At 42.9% G+C, this 15,195-nt stretch overlaps 1 protein-coding gene across 6 annotated transcripts in view; it reads left to right on the forward strand.

The window, feature by feature from the left end:
* Positions 1–561: 561 nt before the first annotated feature.
* The window catches only part of LOC138964706 (protein mono-ADP-ribosyltransferase PARP3-like), a 17,038-nt gene continuing 2,404 nt past the window's right edge, over positions 562–15,195 (forward strand). Inside the window, exons 1-11 of one of the 6 annotated variants that reach the window (XM_070336734.1) lie at positions 562–614; positions 5,630–5,855; positions 6,411–6,539; positions 9,069–9,257; positions 10,226–10,405; positions 11,072–11,245; positions 11,719–11,778; positions 12,303–12,395; positions 12,621–12,713; positions 14,174–14,351; positions 14,972–15,115. In XM_070336734.1, coding sequence (XP_070192835.1) covers positions 5,658–5,855; positions 6,411–6,539; positions 9,069–9,257; positions 10,226–10,405; positions 11,072–11,245; positions 11,719–11,778; positions 12,303–12,395; positions 12,621–12,713; positions 14,174–14,351; positions 14,972–15,115 — 1,438 coding nt within the window. In that variant the 5' untranslated portion in view covers positions 562–614; positions 5,630–5,657. Of the gene's footprint in view, positions 615–998; positions 1,193–2,223; positions 2,357–2,768; positions 2,787–2,942; positions 3,176–5,629; positions 5,856–6,410; positions 6,540–9,068; positions 9,258–10,225; positions 10,406–11,071; positions 11,246–11,718; positions 11,779–12,302; positions 12,396–12,620; positions 12,714–14,173; positions 14,352–14,971; positions 15,116–15,195 lie in introns of those variants that run through there. The other 5 variants (XM_070336731.1, XM_070336730.1, XM_070336735.1 and 2 more) reach the window with 5 other exon arrangements.

Genomic DNA, 15,195 nt, shown 5'->3' on the forward strand with positions numbered 1-15,195 from the left:
CCACAGTGTGCGTATGCGCACGCGCGCATGTGTGTGTGGTGTGTGTGAGCAGTGTGTCAGTGCGGCGCCGGTGTGACGTTTTCATCTTTCGCCGCCGCGGGCCGTGTTGATATTTCGCTTCTCGGCCTCGTTGATCTAGTATAAACTCTACACTGAACAAAAAAACACCCTTCGATAGTACTGATGAGCGACCTTGTGTACCTTACATTCATGGGGCCAAATTTGTCCAACCAATTTGTTTTATTTAACTTAGAAATTAGTGATTCATCCTAAAATATTTTCCTTCTTACTCAAGGGACGTAACCACTCAGTACACGTTTTCGAAGAATTCGATTTTGGGGGTGAAATCTATTAAAATTTACCACCAATTTTCTCCACAGGCAAGAAACTGACATGCTTTTCGTCCATAAATAATTTCACTTCTTAATTTTACCAGGAAACAACATTTCAGTCTTGAGTGTATGTCGAGGGGGAAATATGTACACAGGCGAAAGATGAAATCGCGACAGGCTGTGTGCCGCCGTGTCACACTGAGTCACTGACGACGCAGGTGTGAGTGTGCCCGGTGTGCCGGTGTGTGTGAGGGTGTATCAGTGACGGTGTGTGTGTCTACGGTATGTCAGTGTGTGTGTGTGTGTGTGTGTGTGTGCGGCCGAGATGTATATAATTATGTGTGTGTGTCACAGTGTGTGTACACGGTGTGTGTTCCTGGTTTCAGTTTGTGTATGTGTGTGTGTGTGTCAGTGTTTGTGAGATAGTGCTGCAAGTCGGTTGTGTTCATGTTATCATGTTTTTGTTATATTCTATGTGGATATTCAGTGGTCTTATCTGTAAGTCTTCATGCGTTTGGGCGTACGAATCAAAGGAACTCCTTCACACGCCTGTGCTACGAAGTTCAGAAGTTGCGTCAGGGTTTTCCGCGGCTCACCGAATGCTTCGCGGAGCCGTGCCAGGATTATATAAAGTTCGCTTGCTCACCACTTCGGTTTAGTTAATCATTCTTCCGTGTTCCATTCCACACACGTACATCTCAGTGTATAGGTTACTTATCAGTCATATCCGTTCGTAACCGAGTGCGTTTAACTTGATTTAGCCTTGTTTCACTGAGTCTTGATCAGTGGCTTCGTCACTGAATCACGAGTGTTTAGCAGGACTGTGGCTGTGACTGAAAACTGACGGGTTAATCACCAGGGTAAGATTCAGTTCATAACTTGGCGTAGGTTATAATGTCAGTCATATGTCAACCTATATCTGCATGTCAACCCGGGCATAGCTAGCCGCCATGTCAGTCACGGGTATACTCAGGTCGGTACGTCCCATGACAGGGACACCGGCTTTTAATTGGGCCAACTGAATGAGTCGGTTCGGCCGTCATGACACGTCGGTCACTGACGATGCAGTCCTGACAGGCTTTTACTGATGCAGTAGTAGGCCAGGCTATATGTGAAACACACCAAACCCGTCATGATTTTCACTGATTGATCTTGTATTGAGTTAGTTCATACCGGCCATTGCGGGCAGCTCAGTCAGTCCTCGTCAAAGCCGAGAATCGTCCCAACTTGAAGAGCTCCGGCCGCAGCCGTTCCGCAGGCTACAACCTGACTGATGGCATATAAGATCAATCAGTGAAAATCATGCCGACGTGTTTGGTGTGCTATTATAACTGTCTTTGGGATTATCATAGCAAAATTAACCGTTGAATGTCGTCCCATATCTGCACGAGTACCTTTTCTGATCAAAACCGCTTCACGGTGTCAGTCCACTATTCACTGAATGTTGTTTGACATGATTGTCCATGGTGTTTGACGATCGGCTCTAGTGACGGCGGAGCCGCTTTCGGACGTGACTATGTCAGCACTACCCTGACCACTAATCTTTAGAAAGTTTACGTATCTTTGTTATTCAGCGGCAGGATTCAGTATTAAAATGCCAGCCACGGCGTTTCCCATCCAGGCTGTGTGACACAGCCATATACGGGGCTGGGCCGCTATTGCGCGGGTCCGCTATTGCGCGAATCTAACCCTAACCCTAACCTTAACCCTAACCCCAACCCTAAAGATTCGCGCAATAGCGGCCCCGCGCAATAGCGGCCCGCGCAATAGCGGGCCGACCCCCCATATACTGCAAGCCAAAATCAGTAAAAAGTTTAAACGGACATGATGACTATAGTTTTACAGTTACAGGTATGAAGATCAATTTGAAGTGCCTATGGCCAAGCGTACGTCTTGTTTGGGAACATTCATTGGATAGAACCTGTTAGTACTTGCCAAGCCGGGCCGCTCAGTTTGGCTGTGCGACCGGTGGTGGTTGTTATTGTAAGCAGTGCAGCAGGTCTCTTTTCTTTCCAGCTTCGTTTGTACGTATACTTTTCCCTTCACATCTGCATTACCTATTTTCTTGTTTTGAATGAGATACCGCTTTGCGAAAATTTTGAAGAGAGGTACTGAAATTGCGAGTTTGCGTGTTTAGCAGACGACAGTGTTTTGGCTACGGGAGATAAGCTGACTTGAAGTGCTTCGCGGAGACACGCAAAGTTAAAGGCGTTAACCAGAGCCTGTCACCAAGACATTCATCGATTTTGCCTTATTCTTATTTTATTTTAATGAGGCTTAGCTAAGCACAAATTATTTTGAACATATTTTCTGCAGTGGGTCAGATGTGCGAGGCATCCCTGTTGCAGGAGGCGTGTCCTGCAAAACTTAGCTCCCTTTATGCACCTGCAGAGACCGTCGTCTGCTCTCGTCATAATATGATCAACTTTTGCAGCGCCATGTCTCGTTCTCGAGGTTTTTAACATTCAAGTTTTAATATTAGATATTTCAGATTTGACGCATAAAACGCCGTTCTAAGTGAAGCAGCTCCCGAAACCTATAGCTGTTCAAAGTTGCTTTTATGATGAGTCAGTGACCCTGCTATATATGATATTATTTTGTGGCTGTAGCAGACGACATTTTCTGTGCCGCTACCACTTCCTTGTCGATTCTATCCCCCATAGCATAACCGAGTGCCTTTGCCTTCTATCGTCATTATCACTGCGTCCTTTACCCGCAAATATTGCAGAATTTCTGGGCGGTTGCGGTTTGCAGATCACCTCTACTTCTTAAAAGGTCAGGGTCAATTAACTGACTGTCACGTCTAGCAGTGCTCGAGTTTGGCCTGTGTCGAAGTTTGCAAGGTAACATAGCGACGTGCAAAACATAGCCCGGTTTCGTTTTGTTGAAGGGTAGATATAGGCCGGTGTCACGATTTCATCTTTCGCCTGTGTACATATTTCCCCCTCGATATATACTCAAGACTGAAATGTTGTTTCCTGGTTGAATTAAGAAGTGAAATTATTTATGGACGAAAAGCATGTCAGTTTCTTGCATGTGAAGAAAATTGGTGGTGAAATGTAGGCTAATAGATTTCACCCCCAAAATCGATTTATTCAAAAACGTGTACCGAGTGGTTACGTCCCTTGAGTAAGAAAGGAAACATTTTAGATGAATCAAATTTCTAAGTTAAATAAAAAAAATTGGTTGGACAAACTTTGGCCCCATGAATGTAAGGTACACAAGGTCGCTCATCAGTACTATCGAAGGGTGGTTTTTTGTTCAGTGTAGAGTTTATACTAGATCAACGAGGCCGAGAATCGAAATATCACCACTGCGAAAGATAAAAACGTCACACCAGCGTTAGCTAGGTTGTAATGTTTAAAAGTAGGTTATATTTGCGCAAGGACAGGGTAAAGTGCAGCTTTTTACAGGGTGTGTGAATTGCATTGTGATCTAGGGATTGCAAACATAAATATGTACCCTGACGTGTGGGGGGGCTGGGGCCTGGTGGGAGGGTTTGCAGCCACTGACTTCCTAAATACCATGTATACAGAGCAACAAAAGAAATGCGAAAATATTCTGCATTTTGTTATTGAAAAAATCTCAAACAATTTGAGAATAAGGGTTATCAAACCACAAACGTTTTATGCAGGCATTCTTAATGAAGCTGTTGTGTAATTATTGTCATGCTGCGATTGTCTCAACACACGAGACAAGCAGATTTCACGTGAAACACATGATGCGCGCTTGTAGCACGTGCAAGCGTCGCAGGAGAAAACGGGTGTGTAATATGTGTTCACTGATGCATTAGCAATCAAAACTTGCTGTCAGTCTTACTTTTGAAACAGCCAGGATGTCAAGATTGACACCAGCAAAACGCCAGAGAGCAGCGGGTCGACCTGCTTTAAACATTCACATGACAACAGTCTATCACCTTCAGCAATGTTTTTCTGACACTGGAAGCACTGCAGTTACGGAACACAGTGGAATACCTTTGCGGTACCTCGATAAGACAAAATCGCCAGATCCTGCGACAACGTATTCGAGATCGATTCCATACAGCCACTGACACTACCGGGAGCATTATTGGGAACCACCAGAGAGCCATCAGTGGCCAGACAGCGTGATGAAGACTGACTGAGTGAGAACTCCAACACTGTTGTCCAGCTAGAGGACAAGTCTTTCTTTGAAGACATTGTAATGATATGATGTATGTGTAGTATGACACTCACACACATAGACAACACTGTGAAGGCGTGAATAGTAATGATTACACTGTATTGAATATAAGACTAAAAGGTAAGGTTAAACACAAGCACAAAGTAGAGAGTACTGAAGCAAGAGACTGTTCACTGTGATAGCTGAATGCAGACTCCTGCAGAAGGCAAGGATAAAACTGAGGCTGGCTGTGTGGCCAGGCAGTATGGAAAACCATGACTAGTGAGCATGCAGATATCACTACAGACAGCAATTGACCCAGAATCACTTAACTGGAACTGGTGGCAAAAACAAAACACTTGTTTGCACTAATATGATGACCCTTGCTGCATTAATCATGTTAATGAGCTTGTGAGAGCGTGGAGAAGAAAATGTGAGTGTTATGTTGATGGCTGCATCATGGAACACAATGCGCAGGGTGGACTGAACGTGATGGTGTGGGGTGTAATTGGTCTCAACCAAACTTTTGGACCTGTGCTTTTCCACATTCTTGGCCCTGGTCGGGAAATGGTATCAACAAACGCATCGAGTTCACGAGGCGCCGATGTCAGACTGTCACCAACACCAGTAGGGGTCGTACGCCATAATGACCTTCTTGCGAGACTTGCGTTGCCCAGGACAACAAAAGACGATTCCATGCCAAAGTACAGTGTTAGAAGAACATCTCACCTTTATTTTGATTCGTTTCAATGTCAGGTTTTTTATCCATGCAATTTTCAAATGTAACTTAAACTTATTTCTAAAGAGCATTCGCGTTTCTTTTGTTGCTCGGTATATAACAAAAGAAAAGAAAGCATAGAAAGACTAAGGAATATTTAAGCCATCAAACTCTTCCAAGTTTCCCCCCAAATGTGAGTCAGATGCCTATATGAAGTTGAACCCCCCTTTTAAGACCCCCGAATTTAAAGACTTCTCCTTTTTAAGATCTTGATTTTTCAGATCTTCTGTAAACATCTGATAACATCTGTAAATTTACCCCCATTTTAAGACTCCCTCCCTTTTGAGATCCAATTTTTTTCCGGATTTGTGGAGGGCTTATAAAAGGAGGTTCCACTGTATCATAAACTTACATTTTCATCATCTTTGTGATCATGCAGAAACAGAGAGACGACACTAGAACAAACAATGCCTCCAAAACGCAAGGCAGCGGGCAAGGCAGGGGGCCCTGCAGCAAAGAAAGGCAAGGCCGCAAAAGCAGCAGCAGCAGAGAACGAAGAAGCTCCAGAAACATTGAAGGACAAGATAACAGCGCTGAAGGCTGCAGACAAGGGCAAGGTCAAGAAGTGCAAACCAGACAGCTTTGCTCCATTGACTTCACCCACTGTAAGTGTAGTGAGAGGGGTCACACACATACACAGGCAGATAGATGGACAGTGTGATGGAGACAGACAAACACACAGACAGACAGAAGCACACACACACACACACATACACACACACACACACACACACACACACACACACATATTAACATACACTGTTTGACTTGACTTTGACTTGACTTGACTTGAGAGCACAAGCACACACATGCATGCGCATGCACAGACACACACACAGACACACACACACACACCACACACACACACACACACACACAAACATGCAAACTGCAACTGACCTCACACAAAAAGATTTAATACATTTTTCTGATCACCTATGGATGTTTGCTATATTCTATATATGTTGGTGTATTTGTATGAATCTGTCTTTCTGTCTGTCCGTGCCTCCTTGTTTGTGTGTTTAAAAGGAACCAATCTTTTTAAATGAGTTGAGAAACTTTCATCAATTTTATTCCTGTTCCAAAGCAGTTTCATTATATGATTTGTTTCATTTTAAATTTTGTGATATAAGGCATTTCTTATTTTTTTCTCCAAATAGGTTCATGAGGATTATGATGCTATGCTGAACCAAACAAATATCGGTCACAACAACAACAAGTTTTACGTCATTCAGGTTCTCAAAGACACCGGTGGGAGATTCTACGCTTGGAACAGATGGGGACGAGTGGTGAGCTCTTGCATTTTTTTGGTGGACATTTATATCTGTCATTATATGCGTTATCAATCAAGATATATCATTATTCATTCTGATGTGGTACGTATTTGTATAATGTATAAAAAACGCTCGCGCTGGACCCGAGTACTCTTCAGACTGGCTCGCTCAATAAATATAAATGTTTGGAATGTCTGTGGTGTGAATGTTGGTTTCTGATCAGAAATGCAGATCTATCTCTGGCCGATTCATAGATTCAACCTACAAACTGCGACCTCATCTGTGATCAGATGGCCAAGCAATGCGTGAAATCTTTTATTCTAAAGCCTTATGGCTCGTTTCGACAAGCATTAAACGGATGAAATTAACCACATGCAGTTTATTCTTCAGAAAAATGCACGCAAAAAATGGGTTGGGTTCGGTGATTTGTACATAAACGTCTTCCTCGCGATAGATTCGCTTATTATTTTGTCTTATGAAGCTGTCATCAACACGAACACAATGATTGCAGAAGCAAACTCTGTACCTACACGACCGAGACACAAGACTGATTATTTCACAGCTGCAATGTGAATGGTAGAGAACAAAGACGTTTTGGGTAAGCTTACTCACGTCAGGTCTTCACTGACAAGCTAGGAACAGACGGAAAATTCCGAACAAAAGTAAATGACGTCAAAGTCTCTTTCGCTTTGCGTGTAACTTTGTCATGACGTATTTTTGTGTGACGCGTTCGGCTGTTCTATCAGCTCAATGGCTGCGTGTTGCCCCGCTGGTGTGAACTCCTCCTACGGCCAAGTCATTTTTGTGGTTTATTTCGCATTTAGGTCCCAGGTAACATTATGAAGTTTTAATACGATCAATCGGACCTACTATCAAGTTAGTGTATCAACTTTTGAACGAACTGCGCCCAGTAGTTTCCCAGCAATAAGCTGTTAAGTCGAAACAGACACACACACAGACAGACACACGACACACGATTAAAGTCTGCTGAGCCCAAGTACTAGCGTACTCGGGGACAAGGACATAACAAATCTGAGTGAGGGATGATAATATATTTTGCAGCATTTCTGCCTCATGAAAAAGGCCCAAAAAGAGTAGACGGAAAAAACAAAACAAACAAAAACAAAAAGCATAGCGCACCAATTTGTGAAAATACAGAGAGAGGGAGATAGAGAGGTGTCTGTGCTGGAGTGTTTGTATGTTCACATGTATTGCAGGAGGGAAAAGGGATAACTATTGCTTTGGGTGGGTAACTAGGGCTGGTGGGGTCTATGTCGACCAAAAGAGTGGGATTCCCTGTAGGTGGAGTTCCTGTAGGGGGATTCCCTGTATACAGGGAATCCGACAGGGTGAAGTTTTTTGATAAAACTTGCAAACCATACTCAAATTTCTAAGAAATATAAAAAAAGATCGAAAAACATAAAATTCTACCGATGTCGCTAAGCATCACGTGACTTTCAGCGATATCAGCGAAACTCTTCAGGAACTACACCCTGTGGTATTCGCTGTATACAGGGAATCCACCTACAGGAACTCCACCTGCAGGGAATCCCACTCTTTTGGTCGACATAAACCCCATCAGCGTAACTAAATGCTGTTTTTATATGTTATACTCTTACTTTCTCCCAAGCGCAAGACAAATTCTTCTATGAAAATTGAAGCCAATAAAATTTGAGTTGAGTTGAGTTGAGTTGAGTAGGAGTATGTTGGTATGGATGTATAGACACAGGTTTATACAGACCTGGGAACCCATAGCTTGATTGTTTATACAGACCTGGGAACCCATAGCTTGATTGTTTATGATACGATCAGTACGGTCGGTGGAAATAAATACGTTTACACAAATTCCTAGACTACTTTTCTAAATAAGCACATCTTGAAGCCAATTCGGTATTTTGGGTGTTCGAATGCTGTGTGGATCGAGTACGCTCATTTTTCTGAAAATACACCAAGTTTCCAGGAGAATACTCCAAGTGCAAAACAGGGACTCAGGATTCAGGAATGTTTTATTTCAGGGGTTCCCAGGTCTATTCATATCTCACCTTGTGATTCCTCTCTCAGTTTGTATGGTTATACCTACCTCTTTGTTGCCTTTCTTTGACTGTCACACTTCTGTCATCCCAGCTGTGTTACCACTCCCTCCTCTTGATCCCCTGTATCTGTCTTTCCCTCTCCAGTTTCTTACCTTGTACTTGGGGGTAGGAAGAAGTATAGGTTACGGTAACCCAACCAATCCTATTTAATGCTGTCAACCCTATGATTTTCCAGCTGTCAAAAAAAAAAATTGAGTGAAACGTGCAACAGAAGAAACACTTTGGACCTGGTGAACAAATATATTAGCATTCAGGAAAGCCTTAACAGCTAAGGGTTATTTATTTGCATGATCTACAAAAAATACAAAAACAAAACAAAAGAACGGTTTAGCTGACCTATACCTATCTTGTTTTTTTACCAAGTTACAAGCCGAAACTTAACCTTTTTTTGTTGCCTTAACACTGTGATACATGTAAATATAGATCCAACTGGTAACTAAATCATGTGCAGGGGGAGACAGGGATGAACTCACTGAAGGGTCCATTTGCCACTGCAGACGCCGCAGTCAAGGACTTTCAGAAGAAGTTCAAGGACAAGACGAAGAACGACTGGGCCAAACGCGACGCCTTCAACCCAGTGCACGGCAAATACACCCTGCTGGAGATGGCAGGAGATGATGAGGAGGATGATGTGGATGCGGTAGGCTTGATGAATCTGGATTTTTTTCCCTTGTAGGCAAGGGTTTTTTTTCTCTCTGGAGGATTTGGCTTAAAAAAGGAAAGAGAGAATGCTTTATGTCCTACAGGATAAATATTTCGCCTCTTAAGGACAAGATATGGGTCATATGATTCGAGTTTTACGCCCTCACAGCTTTTGACGAGATTGACGAGTGTATGCGTGTTTAGGTGGTATCAGCCACCTGCACTTATGGCAGAATGACCAAGATCTTTTCTGTGCCATTGTAGTGACATGGGGGTGGGACATGGCTTCTGTCTCTGGGTCTGCTCATAAAGTTGACCCGTGCATGTCCGTCCTGGCCCGAATTCGAACCTGCGACTTTTCGATCACAAGTCCAATGCTCTACCAACTGAGCGACCGGGCTTACCTCTCACCATCTCAGACCTATAGCCGGGCTTTTGCATATAGTGGCTGAAACAAATTCATCTAAAAATGCCAGCTCTGCACATGCAGGAAGGAGTGTGAATGTTGTGTCCAAGAGGAAGAATGTTTGTATCCAGTGTTAAAGCCTAATGGCAGATCTGCACATGCAGGAAGGAGTGTGAATTTTGTTTCCAAGAGGAGGAATGTTTTTATCTAGTGTTAAAGCCTAATGCCAGATCTGAGATAATGAGCAGAACTGTTTTCACGGGAAGGAGTGTGCCTTTTTAATCCCTTTTAGCCCCATTCATTTTCAGCTGACTTTTGTACTACTGCCAGCCCCACAGAATTATAGGTTTGGTCTTCAACTGCTTTTATCTTTTGAACCTGTTGACTTGCTTTTTGTTTTTGTTCAAAGCTAAAAGGCCATACTTTTACTTGACAAGTAAATCAGGTGACATCAGGTACCGTTAGAGTTACCCTGTTGCTAAATTACGACATTGCAGAGGCAGTCAAATTGTATTTTTCTAATCTGTACATTTTGTCAGGACCATTTTTTTTATTACTAGGGACCAGTGGCTGCTCCAAGGGCTGACCAGAAAGTGACCAAGTGCACACTGGACCCAACAACCCAACAGTTGCTGAAGCTGATCTTTGACCAAGACATGTTCAGAGACACCATGAAAAAGTTTGACATTGACGTCAAGAAAATGCCGCTCGGCAAGCTTAGCAAAACACAGATTGCTAAGGTGAGTCAGTGAAAGGTTGTAAGCTTTTTATTTTATGTTGTCAGCCAAAAACAAAGCAAAAAAGTGCATGAAGCTGTACAAATATTGAGTAAACTCGAAACTATAGCGACAATCATTTCTTCTTCAAACAGGATTGAGATTTTAAAGCTAAATTAATGGTCTTATAAAATCTGCTATGGGTATATACGCAAAGGTTCCCAAGAGCATACCAGAAGATAACAGCAGCCAGACCCCATCGCAAACAGTTCTCTACAATTGACAGGTGTCTAACCGGCGACGTACAAAAAAATTTATGCTACTATAAAAGCCAAATGCTCAAGCCGCCAAGGCCGGCAGACAACTCTGTCAGTGCAGAGCTGCTGTAAAGGGAAACTACTGTGTCAGCCTGTCACACTTGCTCTCGTGTTTTGAGGGTCGTTTTTCACCGCACCATTTTAGGCAGTCATACTCTGTTTTGGGGGGGACAGTAATTATTATTTATCACAGGACGTTACCCTTGGGCTTTTACCTTGTCTGGTAACAAACTTTTCCATCATAAGTGGTTCCATACAATAACCATTAAGACGTTGGTTGCGAATGGCAAAGTAACTGTAAAATGGATTAGATAAGTATATATACTTTCATGCTTTCACATTTTATAAACATTTTAACTTCTATCTGTGACAGGGATTTGAAATCTTGGAAGAGCTGGAAGATGCTGTAACAAAGAAGAAACCAAAGAACACGCTGCAGATGTTATCATCCAAGTTCTACACGGCCATTCCCCACGACTTCGGACGTCGCGTTCCCCCAGTTATCAACAATGTTGAAGGGGTCCAGAATAAATACGACATGCTGGCGGTATGTAGACTATCTGAAGCTGTTCTTGTACGTGTGTACAGTTGAGGGAGGGGGGAGGGGGAGGGGGAGGGGGGAACTTCAGAGGAACTTCAGAGGATCCGAAGACCAGGAAAATACATATAATGCTTGCTTTCAAAAGGCACATTTCTTGCTGACACATGATCACTAGCTGAAGCGCATGTTTCAATATAATCTTAGTGCTAACTGTTGGAAGATGGAAGTACTAATGGTGCGCATGATAAAGGATATGTGATACGCCCCGGGACTCACTCTTTTCTGGTTTAATTCGTCGTGAAATCCCCTGAAAGAATTCCTGGTATGAGTTTTCTGGCGTCTTGTGTATATACTATAGAATACAGGGACACGCCGTTTTGGGAAGCCTTGTGTCTTAGATCTTAAAATCGAGTTGAACTTACAGATTTTATTAACAGAAAGTCTGAAAAAGTGAGGTCATGTTATTCTTTTTCTTGCAGGTGCTGGGAGACATCGAGCTTGCTCAGAGTATGCAGAAAGAAAAAGACAAGAAAATGGTGGTAAGTAAAACTTCTCTCAAGCTGTCTTGTTCAGTGTGTGTGTGTATGCGCAAAGTTGTGTGTTTTTGCCCGTGCATGCATGAGTGTGTGTTTGTGTGTGAGTGTGTGCATATTTATGTCTGTCTGTGTGTATGCATGTATGCATGCTTGCATTAGTGTGCAGAACGACATGAAAATTAAGAAAAGTAACATTTATCACAAAAAATACCCACACATTCACACAAAGAAATAACAGATTTAATCTTGGATGCTTTCTTGTTCATTGTGTGTGTGTGTGATGTGTGTGTGTGTTTGTGAGTGCGTGTGAGTTTGTGTTTGTATGTGTGTCACAGTGTGTGTGTTTGTGTGTGGTGTGTGTGTGTGTGTGTGTGTGTACGTGTGTGTGTGTGTGTGTGTGCTCTGCACCCCATGTGTGTGTGTGTATGTGTGCATGCATGAATTTAGCCTGTGTGTGTCTGCGTGCGTACGCGAGTGAGTGCAAAATTCTTCTTTCCAACTTGAAATATACACTTCATCTTTCAAAGGACCAAGAAGAAGTTCCACATCCCTTGGATATGGACTATCAAATGCTGAAGACCCAACTTCAACTTGTGGAACCCAAGTCAAAGGACTTCAAGGTGAGATTCCTCTTTGCTGTAGGTGATTTGAAATTGTACAACAATCAGTAACTGTTCAGTGGAATCCCCCTTTTTAGACCTTGTTGTACATGACATGTGCAAATTTACCATTTTGAGACCTGATTTTCTGACATTTTTTGATGTTTTAATAGGGAGTTTCCACTGTACAATGCTCTACTCCAGGTAACCATTTCACTCGCTGCATTGTCTGTTTTGATATTACAGGTGATGGAAAAATATTTCCAGGAGACAAAGCCAACAAGTTCATGGCGAAAATTGACACTGAAACACATTTGGAGTGTAAGCAGGGATGGAGAGGTAAAGAAATGTTCAGTAGACGATTTCCAAAATACCTCTGTCGGGTTTGAATTGGTTGTGAACGAGTGAGTGTCCTTGCTTTTTCTTGGACAAATATTGACATCTCTTTCCTGTGCACATGTTTGATACACACCCCCTAGCTTAGTGACTGGCCTTTTATGTCAAATGGGAAATAAGGTCAATTGGAGAAAAAAAGAAACAATTGACAAGTGGCTCTATCCCATCTCCCCCCTTCCCCCGTCGCGATATAACCTTCGTGGTTGAAAACGACGTTAAACACCAAATAAAGAAAGAAAGAAAGTCACTTGGAGAAACTTTCCCACCAGCGCATTGAGCAGGGTTAAACCCTGGATACATGCGCTATATAAATATTATGCATTATTATTACCTGCCAGTCACCAGCAAGAGGGTGTGTCTCGAACGCATGTACAGTGTATGGCGGGGATATAGCTCAGTCGGTAGCGCGCTGGATTTGTATCCAGTTGGCCGCTGTCAGCGTGAGTTCGTCCCCACGTTCGGCGAGAGATTTATTTCTCAGAGTCAACTTTGTGTGCAGACTCTCCTCGGTGTCCGAACACCCCCGTGTGTACACGCAAGCACAAGACCAAGTGCGCACGAAAAAGATCCTGTAATCCATGTCAGAGTTCGGTGGGTTATAGAAACACGAAAATACCCAGCATGCTTCCTCCGAAAACGGCGTATGGCTGCCTAAATGGCGGGGTAAAAAACGGTCATACACGTAAAATTCCACTCGTGCAAAAAAAACATGAGTGTACGTGGGAGTTTCAGCCCACGAATGCAGAAGAAGAAGAAACACATGTACAGGAAGCATATGTCAATATTTGTCCAAGCAAAAGCAAGGGTACTAATTACTCCCTCACAACCCATACAAACTCAACAGAGGTATACTTCGGGAATTTGTCTATTTATCTTAATGTCTTCCATATTTAGCATTTTCTGGTAAGATGAAAGGGTGTTGCATGTAGCAGACAAACATGTTCATGCAGTTCAAGGTGAAAACTTGTTTTGTGTATGAGAACAAATTACAAAAGGAAAACGAGTAAATAATCAGAGGATGGGACTGTGTACTGTCACATAAAGTGTTAATCCTACAGCTAAAGGAGTTTGCAGATACTTCAGCTTCACCTTCCTTTTAACAGCACCAAGTCTTATACGGCTGCCTTTTGCTGTGTTTCCATATAGTGACTGTTGACATGACATAGCATGGATCGAGGTGGCTGCAGTTGCAAAACTGATTGCAACTGTAGAAACAAAGAACACATGTTTGGAAATGCGTGATGTTACTGTGACATACTGCGTGACCATAAGACAGCTCTGTGAAGCAAACAAAAATGCTGCCTTCACATCAAAAGTGATCGCGGGTTTTAAACTTTTATGGTGCCATCGTGATTTTTTTTCTTGTTTCAATTTGTAAATCATTGGCATTTCTGTCTTCGCAGAATGACAAGTTTAAGGTTCATGATGGAATCAAAGAGCGCAAACTTCTGTGGCATGGTACGAGCGTAGCTGTGGTGGCAGCCATCTTGAAAACGGGACTACGCATCATGCCCCACAGCGGCGGCCGTGTGGGAAAGGGTATCTACTTTGCCTCGGAGAATGACAAGTCGGCTGGATATGGTAAGCACTGTGCAGGGGTTGTTTTGAAGAGTTTATGTGGATCGATATACAGTAGAACCCTCCTTTTAACTCATTGTCTCCCAGGTACGGATATATCCGTACCCACTCATATGGCTCTATCTGACCAGGTACGGATATATCCGCTCAGACTGTTAGCTTCAGTCGCTTCCTGTAACGTCGATCTAACGCCTGCATTCCAGCGTGTTGATATACAGTTACTACACAGTTACTACAATTCTGAGTGACCTGCTGCAGCACAGCTGGTCTCGGCTAAAAAAAACCTTGGTCAACATAGGTGGGGTAGAAAGTGTTAAGACCCACCCACAAATCTTGGATAACCAGGTCTGTAAAGGGAACAATTTTGCCGATACACAGTGTTTAATCTAATATTTAATCTGTATATTATTTGTGCAAAATCATTTTGTTGTTGTGAGGCAGGCCTAAAGGCAAATCTGTTTTGTAAAGACAGACAATAAAGTATTGTTCTTGTCCTTGTTTGAATGATTTTGTAACCAGGAAATTTAGAACGATACTGACTTTCAATCCAGATCTATCCGACCTATTGTCCTGTGAGTCTGGGAACAACGCTGATGTGGTAATGTGTGAACATGTTGTTTCAGTGGGCACTGCGGGAAAGACGGGAATTATGTTCCTGAATGAGGTTGCACTGGGTAAACAGCATGTCATCCAGAGAGACGATCACACGCTGACCAAGCCTCCTCCAGGCTATGACAGTGTTCTGGCTAAAGGAACGCAAGAACCAGGTTTGTTTGTGTTTGTGTGTGTAGTGTGGGGGGAGAAGGTGTGTGTGTGTGGTGCAGGGGGAGGTGTTTGTGTGTGTGTC

Source organism: Littorina saxatilis, linkage group LG4, assembly GCF_037325665.1.
Source record: "Littorina saxatilis isolate snail1 linkage group LG4, US_GU_Lsax_2.0, whole genome shotgun sequence".
Taxonomy (NCBI): Eukaryota; Metazoa; Mollusca; class Gastropoda; order Littorinimorpha; family Littorinidae; genus Littorina; species Littorina saxatilis.